Source organism: Arabidopsis lyrata (genome assembly GCF_000004255.2).
Source record: "Arabidopsis lyrata subsp. lyrata unplaced genomic scaffold ARALYscaffold_5, whole genome shotgun sequence".
Classification (NCBI taxonomy): Eukaryota; Viridiplantae; Streptophyta; class Magnoliopsida; order Brassicales; family Brassicaceae; genus Arabidopsis; species Arabidopsis lyrata.
The window spans coordinates 13,501,506-13,510,033 of record NW_003302551.1 but is presented as its reverse complement, the minus strand read 5'-3'; the positions used below and the strand labels follow the sequence as shown (position 1 = coordinate 13,510,033).

Here is an 8,528-nt window from a genome sequence, read left to right as displayed (position 1 = left end):
CTTTACAGTAGATTTAGTGATATAATAAAAAAAAAATCAAATATCTTTGATAATGATGTAACAACGATAAAAATAAACAATTTTAAAATTCTCAAAATTTGAATATATAGTTATATTTTTTATATTGCAATAACAATTATTATTTAAACATTTGTTTAATTTTAACAGTGTATTTGTTGGTTTTCTACCTTTTGGAAATTTTAAAATTGTGTTTTATAAAATTTCAATATTTGTAATATCTCAGTATATTTTAACTAATGATTTTGGAAATATATTCAAATTATCTGTTATTTACACATTTTTGTTTCCTTCAATTTTGTATTTAAAATTAACTTTTGTTAAAAAATAAAAAGTCTAAAACTTGTAGCTTTTAGATGATATTTCTTGAAATTAGAATAGAAAATCAAAACAAATTATGAAATTCATATAAAATTTTTAAAACGCTGACACTATTCAAGATATTTGACTTCTTTAACATGCGTTAAATTTTAGTTATTTGAATAACACGTCTAATGAATTAAGTGAAGTAGTTTGTCGTTAACGTGAGAGGTGAAGCCATGCACTAATCACTTCATTAATATCCTAATAAGAAAAACGTCAAGAAAAAAATTCACAAGTATTGCGGACACTTTAACCCTTTTACCTACCAAAAAAAAAAGTATTGCGGACACTTAGATTTGTTCTCTTTTCAATAGATTTAGTGCTCTGATAGAAAAAAAATCAAATATCTTTGATATTGATGTAACAACGATAAATATAAACAGTTTGAAAATTTTAATTAATTGATATTTTCAAAATATACACTAGAACCAAAACGACAGTGTTTTTCTGTGACAAGGTAAAGAGAATGAAATATCTCCCAACCTGTCTGTCAACACTTGAAAAAAAAAAGACATAAAAGTCTGTGGCGACCAAAAGAGGCAAAGAGAGAGAGAATGATATTAACTAGTATAAGCCTCTCAACACCAGTTTCTTCTCAAAGGTTCTCTCCACCTCCTGCTACTACAACGAGGTATGGTTTTCTATTTTGAACCACAAATTCATTAGCTCCTATCAACCTCAAGATCATTAATGCATATCATAAATTTAGTTAGGTTTATGACAAAGTTACAGAATCAGATCCTTGAATGAAACATAGAGATTCAATGTTTAATCTCAGAAACTCTGTTCTTCCTGCTGTTTTGGTTTATGAAATAGAAGATGCTCCCTGATCAGGATAGACAGGAGATCTCATATCTCTGTCACAGTCTGTTCTTCCAAAGGGTTGCTGAAGAATGCTGAGTTAAAATGTTTCTTGGAGAAGCCAATTGGAAACCTGTCTTTGAGAAAGCATCTTGTTTCAGGGTTGGCAGCTATTTTGCTTCTCTCTCAGGCAGGCCAGGTATGTTGGAGCCGACATTGCAATAAGCGTGTTCGATTGCTTCCAAAAGCGGTCTGAATTTCTGATTTTCTTCTGGCAGGGTATTGCGTTGGATCTCTCATCTGGTTATCAGAACATTTGCCAACTAGGGAGTGCTTCTGTGGAAGAAACAAAGCTGACTCTTCCACTTGACAATGCATCTGATGGTGACTCGGAAGCGATGATGATGATGATGATGAGAGGCATGACTACTAAGAACTTTGACCCAGTTAGGTACTCTGGAAGATGGTTTGAAGTAGCTTCTCTTAAGCGTGGATTTGCGGGTCAAGGCCAAGAAGACTGTCATTGTACCCAGGTAACTGTTTCTTCAACTCCACAAATTGTGAAAACCCCCATCCTCTGCAAACATAATGTGAGAACAACAACTAATTGCTTTGCAGGGGGTATACTCGTTTGATATGAAGGAATCCGCCATTCGAGTAGATACATTTTGTGTTCACGGCAGTCCTGATGGATATATAACAGGAATCAGAGGAAAAGTCCAATGCGTGGGAGCGGAAGACCTGGAGAAAAGCGAGACTGACTTAGAAAAGCGAGAGATGATTAAAGAGAAGTGTTTCCTCCGATTTCCCACAATTCCTTTTATTCCCAAGTTGCCTTATGATGTCATAGCCACTGACTACGACAACTATGCTCTTGTTTCTGGAGCCAAAGACAAGGGCTTTGTTCAGGTTTGATTCAAGAACTCATTGATTTGACATATCTCTTGTACTCTCTTATATAATTAAACTTCATGTGTTTGATATGTTAGGTATACTCAAGAACACCAAATCCAGGACCTGAGTTCATCGCCAAGTACAAGAACTACTTGGCACAATTTGGCTATGACCCGGATAAAATCAAGGATACACCACAGGACTGTGAAGTGATGTCTGATGGTGAGCTAGCTGCCATGATGACCATGCCAGGTATGGAGCAAACACTGACCAACCAGTTTCCAGATCTTGGATTAAGAAAGTCAGTCCAGTTTGACCCCTTCACAAGTGTGTTTGAAACCTTGAAGAAACTTGTCCCGCTCTATTTCAAGTAGAGCAGCTTCTTTTGCTCAAAGCTATTAAAAATTCTTATGTAGATGATATAATCACTGTCCTTATACACGTGACTGAGTGTAAATACATCTTCCAGAATCAAACACTCTTCTGATCAATACCCTTGAGTTTGTATCAAACAATGACTAGCGAGCAAACTCTATTCCGTTCTTCGAGCTTCCTTATCATAGGAAATAACCAACCAACTTCACAGAGCAAATATGAAATATAGGAGATGATTGTGCGCATCAGTCAATACCAGAAGGTAATTATCTCTCACTCCGATGAAAATAAAATTACTTTTCAATCGAGCCCAATCGTTGCCTAGGGACTCGAGCTTTCTCTCTCGCGTGCAGACGACTGTTTAGATCTAGATCTAGTTTTTCCTGTTCTTTGAGCTTCATCGCTGGCCGCCGGCAAGCTTGACGGAGCAGCTACGGCGGAAGTCGTTGGGGGAGCGGTGGGTTATATTGTTGCGTTTGGTAGTTAACGACTAATCCCGGCAAGATTGGTTGGCTACCGCGGATCTCGGGTCTAGAGGGTCTTAGTGAGCCGTTAAGCCTCTTGATCCGCCGTGGTGGTGTCTACTAAACCGGATTGATGGGTTTTTGTCTCGGAGGAATTCGGAGCTTCCGGTGGTGGTTTGGGAGGTTAGATCCCAGTTTGTTGGTTGCTTGGCATGTGACCAGACAACGTGGAGCCGGTCGTCGGGGAGTTGCGCATACCGGGAAGAGTGTGGTGGGTTTGGTGCGTCGGCGGCGTGAATTCGTCGGAGGGAACCGGATTCTCCCACCGTGTTTTTCATGTCTCCGATGCTGCCACAAAGCTGTCCTCTTTGAATCCACCGGAGATTGTGCCGCTGACTCTTTCGCCTCCGGTCGTCAGCAAGATCCGAGTCTCGAACCGTCGCCGGCGTTAGGTTTCCGTTTTCCTTCTTTTTGTAACTGTGGTTTCGTTTGTAGGCCCAAAAGCCCAAGCCCGTCATGAGATTTATTAATATAATTTCAGTTTAAAAAAAAAAAAAAAATACTTTTCAATCTTTTGACATGATGGGCCAAATGGGCTTTCTGATTTATATATAAGCCCATTTATGATTGGAACTAGGCCTGGGCTTTTAAACCGAACCGAATGTACCGAACCGAAACCGAAGTAAAAAAACCGAACCGAAAATTTGAAAATAACCGAATGGATACTAAATTTTATAACCAAAATAATCGTAACCGAATCGGTACCGAACCGAAATATTTCGGGTAACCGAAATATTTCGGGTAACCGAAATACCCGAAATATAATTATATTTTAAAAATAATTAGTTATTTATAGACCGAATAATCAAAAATACTAAATTTTGAAACCGAAAGAACCGAAACCGAATGGACCCAACCGATAACCGAACGGTTAACCGAAAGTCCAGGCCTAATTGGGACTCGAGTTCATCAATTCCAAATTTTTACTTGGGAAGGCAACGTTCAAAGGCTAAAAGTTTTTCGTATTGGGTTTGGAGGATGAGGACGACCAAGGGAGGGAAGGCGATGAACCCTACCGATTCCTTCCGCAAGAAAGAATTGAGACGGGTAAGGGAGGGAAGGCTTTTCTCGAACAGTCCTTCCTTATTAGATTTTGTTTTCAATCTAATTGCTCAATGGCTTAGGTTCATGTTTTAATTTGTGTTCTTGTTACATTGCTCTGATAAAAAGTTAAGGTTTTTAAATCTTCTTGTGTTGATTTCTGAGATTCTTTTCTTCTGTTTACTGGAATTTGGCAAGTGGATAATCTTGTTCTGCTTCAAGAGCTCTTGTTTATAACATGTTATGGAGGTTTTTTCATTGGTTCAAGTGGGTACATTTCTTTAGGAAAGCTCTTCTTTTGTCAATTTGATTCTTAATCAGTGTTTTCTTTTGCTTGGAGTTGTAACCGGTGCTCAAAATCATATGATTAGTATTTTATGCAGGAATTAAGAGCAGTGTTTTGGACAAAGAGATCAAATTTTCACTCAATGGTTTATTATCTGTCTTACGATTGATAGAATTGCTATTGTTGTGTGGTCTTTGTTGGTAACACAGAACAAGCTAGAGAGAAAGAAGATAAGAGAGGTCGGGATTTTAAACAAGGATCCTGAACAAATTAAGGAACAGATCAGGAAACTAGATATCTCAAGTAAGTCATCCTCTTTACTTTCTCCAAGGTCTCAGCTTATAACCCGTGACATTATAAGGGTCCTTTATCAATGTTGTTATCCAACCAAACCGAACTTACAATTCTGTTTTGTAGCTTAGCATAATTGTTCAACTAACAAAGAGTTGCTTATTGATTTGGTGTAGAGGCTGAAGGTGCTTTGGACAAAGCAAGAAAACATAAAAAGAGACAACTTGAAGATACTTTGCAGATGTCGTGAAGAAGAGGAAGGTATGAGGAGAAAAGGAAGGAGCAGGGGGAACCTACAACCTCTGTTATGTTCAGGTGAATAATTGAGCTCTCCAGTTCTATCATATTGACAGTTAGGATAAGATGTCGCTGGCCTCCTATGATTTATATCTTGTTCTTGTGTTTCCTATATAGCCACCTACCCCCACAACGAAGACCTGGCGAGGAGGATGAAAGATCAAAGGATTTAACACCAGAGGTACTTAGCTTGTCTTTGTCTTTGTTTCTCTTTCTTAGTTTTAGATTTCCCTCACCTTTCTGTTTTATGATGACAGGACTCTGTTTATTATCACCCCACCTTGAACCCGACTGGTTCGCCACCCCCTGGAAAGCCACCCATGTATAGATCCTCTATAGCTACTCATTTTATTTTGTTAAATTCCGCTCTTTACTCATAAACAAAACAGTATTGTTTCCTACCTCCGCTCTCTTAAAAAGATTTGGCTATATTGCAGGACCTGGAATCCCCTTAGATGGCGCTTCCTCTAGTGGTGTTGCATCATCTTCAAATTATGAGTTGGAAGATGCTGTAATAACTTCTCCCCCGCCTCTGTCAGATGGCAGTATTTCAGGCTCTCTGGATGGAAATGCTTTTCCTGGTTTGCCTTTTCCACCTCCATTGCCTCCAAATCCTCCTGCTCCAACTACAGGACTTGCTTTTCCACCACCACCTCCTGGTCCCCCACCAAATGAACGGGTTACGGTTCGTCCTCCTCTTCCGCCACCTCCTCCCTTTCCTCAATCTTCCCAACTACCTTCACCTGGCCTTAATGGAAGTGAAACTGATAGCAAAATCCTTCCCTCATCAGATCTAACCTTCAGCGACCAGAACGTAAGTTTACACTAAAACTCTTTCTAGACCCTAATGTGTCACTCATAGCTTTCTTAAACTTTCAGGAGGACTTTTAATTAGTTAGGACAAAAAAAGTTTGTGGATTATTGAAATTCTTCATTAAGTTGTCCATACTCCATAAGAAAAAAATTCAACTGGAATTTAGATATTAGCGAAAGGTTAAAACGAGATTCATTTTGCATTTCCATCGTGCAGGTCTCTACTGTGACTTCTATCCCTCCTCCCCCACCTGGGCTTCCCCCGACACCTGTAAGCAATGGTGGTCCATCAAATTCTAATAACAGTAGTAGTAATCTTCAAGATGCTAACTTCTCCATGATGGTTGCACCAACTAGTTTTCCTCTCTAATTTACAGCCTGATCTTATGCATTCAGGGATGTTACGCTTTCCACCGCCACCTCCAGATATGCGTCCCCCTCCTGGACTCCCTCATGGAATGTTGGGTCATCTAGGAATCCCAAGGCCGCCTAATGGTCCACCACCTGGACCACCTCCTATGATGAGACCGCCACTTCCTCCAGGTCCACCGCCTAATTTTCAAGATGGGCAAGCAATGAGTAGGCCATATGTGCCACAGAAACTATCTTACGTAAAATCTGCTGCTCCTACAGTTGTCAAGAGACCACTTGCTCAGCACACACCTGAGCTTACATCCATGGTGAGTGACATGATATACTCTAAGAAATAGTGCATAACTATATGGCCCCTTTATTTGTGCATTCATGTGGATTCTCGTTTGTTTTTTTGATGTTCAGATCCCTGCGTCAGTTCGAGTCAGAAGAGAGTCAGCACCTACAACCAAACCAAAGCCAAAGATTTCGACAGCAAACAGCTTGGGATTTACTCCAAGGTCTATTACAACTCATGCTGCCCCGGTGAAGCCAGTGTCTGCCACCAACACATCTGCACCGTCAAAGCCACAGAGCATCGACGACTCTTATTCTGCCTTCTTGGAGGACATGAAAGCTCTAGGAGCACTTGATGGCTAAAATAGAAGACTGCATAGAGGGATGGAAGCAATTTCTTCTGGATTATAGTTTCAAAACATTCCAGTGAAAAGAAATCAGACGACCTGGAAGATTTAGTTTCTCCCAGAGAAGTGGAGATTGTTTATCTTCAGCTGTTGTTTAGATATCATATCATTGTATTCATTCATCAACTCTGAAGTGTTTGCATCTGCAAAGATGTTTTAAGTGAAAGCTAAAACATTTTGAGACTAGAGGGGAGTTCAAATAGTGATGTTCCCCTTAATCGTTGTCGTCTTCTTCACTGTCAGAGGCCGCAACAGTCACATAGATTTTTTGTCGCAAAAGTCTATCCATAAGATTTTGACGTGTAAAAAATAAAATTATACAATAAATTACCAATCCTAAAAATAAAAAGATTACAATTACTTTCTTTAAAAAGGTATACAAATTGACAAAAAAGGTATATAAAATAAAATAATATGTAGTAAATAACTAATCCTGAAATTATATAGTATTAAAAAGAAAGGTATACATACAAAATAAAATTAAAAGCACATAACCTTATTTTATAAATGTTGATGTTTAATGATTGATAATTTAACTTTACTAGATTATTGTAATAGATTTTACAATAAATTTAAATTATAGAAATACAAATATTGTAAGTGTATTAAGGCAAAAACCAATATATAAATAAATTTTTTTGTATGAAGAATATATAAATAATTATCTTCTCTAACTAAACTAATTGTGCCTACTTATAACAAAATTTTAAAATATCGCTTAGAAAAATTTAAGTTCATTTTAAAACTTTAAAACCCGCACATCAAGCGGCTCTTAATCTAGTATTAAGACAAAAACAGGTTGTATAAGGTTACGTCTGCTTAAAAGGGATATCCAATTATCAATTTAGTTTTCTTAATATTAATATATTGTATCATAGTTCATGACAAAATAAAGCTTAATGGCTAATAGTTAATATAGTTTTGGCATGAATTGGTGAGAGGAGCATGTTTTTATATATACGATTCAAGAAGAAACAGAAAAGATGGATGATTAATTGGAAAAGTTTTATGTATAATTGTTACAAACATCTTATAAAACAAAAATTGATAAGACCTAAAAAAAAAAAAAAAAACAAATTGATAAGACTTTTTCCTATGCATAAAACAAAAAGGTCAACGAATGTTAGGCAACGTAAAAATCATTGCATAAAACAAAAAGGTCATCGAATTTGAGGTTCTACTAAAAATCATTTTACCACTAACCTTCATTTCATTGCTTTGTTTTGGGGCAACGTAAAAAAATGTTAGGCAAAAGCTAAAAAGGTATAATTTGGTTAAAATGACAACATCCCTACATATACATTTGTGAACGAATTAAGATTCTTGGACTTTCGTATATTTTCCAACAACACAATTTATGGTTGTTGGTATGATGGTAATGTATTATATTATAGAACCATATTCCCTTGTACCATTCGTTCGCTGGCTTCACGCTTCTAATTTGATGCCTAGTATGTTGTGTTGAAAATACGATTGATATACAGAAAAATATATTGTGATACTTGTATGAATTGTGAGATATTTATGAATTTCTAATCTATGACATGAATGCTTTTTACTGTTTTTTTCTTTTTTTTTTTTTTTGGATGTGAATGGATTAGAAAATTAAATTTTGCATAGGGAAACTTAAAAAAAAAAGACGGTTTCGTAGACTTGGCTCCATCTTTCTTTATTATTTGTTCCCCTAATTAATAGCAACATCTAGCTAATTTTATTGTGTTGAGTATATATATATATATTTTTGGTGAGAGTGTGTTGAGTATATGTTTT

At 37.1% G+C, this 8,528-nt stretch overlaps 2 protein-coding genes across 5 annotated transcripts; both read left to right on the top strand.

Moving 5' to 3' along the window:
* The first annotated feature begins 882 nt into the window (after positions 1-882).
* Positions 883-3,190, top strand: LOC9313649 (chloroplastic lipocalin). 4 transcript variants are annotated; one of them, XM_021025886.1, is made up of 6 exons: positions 883-1,012; positions 1,198-1,381; positions 1,461-1,715; positions 1,801-2,091; positions 2,172-2,492; positions 2,663-3,190. In XM_021025886.1, exons 1-5 carry the CDS (start codon positions 936-938, stop codon positions 2,448-2,450), a joined length of 1,086 nt encoding a protein of 361 aa, XP_020881545.1. In that variant the 5' UTR covers positions 883-935; the 3' UTR covers positions 2,451-2,492; positions 2,663-3,190. The 4 variants fall into 4 exon arrangements, with proteins under 4 accessions (XP_020881545.1, XP_020881548.1, XP_020881546.1 ...); XM_021025889.1 differs by lacking the exon at positions 2,663-3,190 and having other exon boundaries at positions 1,216-1,381; positions 2,172-2,618; XM_021025887.1 differs by lacking the exon at positions 2,663-3,190 and having other exon boundaries at positions 1,201-1,381; positions 2,172-2,618.
* A 617-nt stretch (positions 3,191-3,807) lies between these two features.
* Positions 3,808-6,944, top strand: LOC9313648 (protein enabled homolog). The gene is given in 9 exon segments (XM_021026936.1): positions 3,808-4,022; positions 4,512-4,605; positions 4,770-4,908; positions 5,008-5,071; positions 5,148-5,227; positions 5,326-5,704; positions 5,921-6,063; positions 6,065-6,383; positions 6,481-6,944. Coding segments are annotated over 9 exon segments (1,653 nt in total). The 5' UTR covers positions 3,808-3,821; the 3' UTR covers positions 6,715-6,944.
* The last annotated feature ends 1,584 nt before the right edge of the window (positions 6,945-8,528 follow it).

What these genes read in the sequence shown, in the direction of transcription:
- LOC9313649 (XM_021025886.1), top strand. Translation starts at nt 936, where the DNA reads ATGATATTAACTAGTATAAGCCTCTCAACACCAGTTTCTTCTCAAAGG. An exon ending in CCTCCTGCTACTACAACGAG is followed by an intron (nt 1,013 to 1,197) that starts GTATGGTTTTCT and finishes TTTATGAAATAG; the next exon opens with AAGATGCTCCCTGATCAGGA. An exon ending in AAGACAAGGGCTTTGTTCAG is followed by an intron (nt 2,092 to 2,171) that starts GTTTGATTCAAG and finishes TTGATATGTTAG; the next exon opens with GTATACTCAAGAACACCAAA.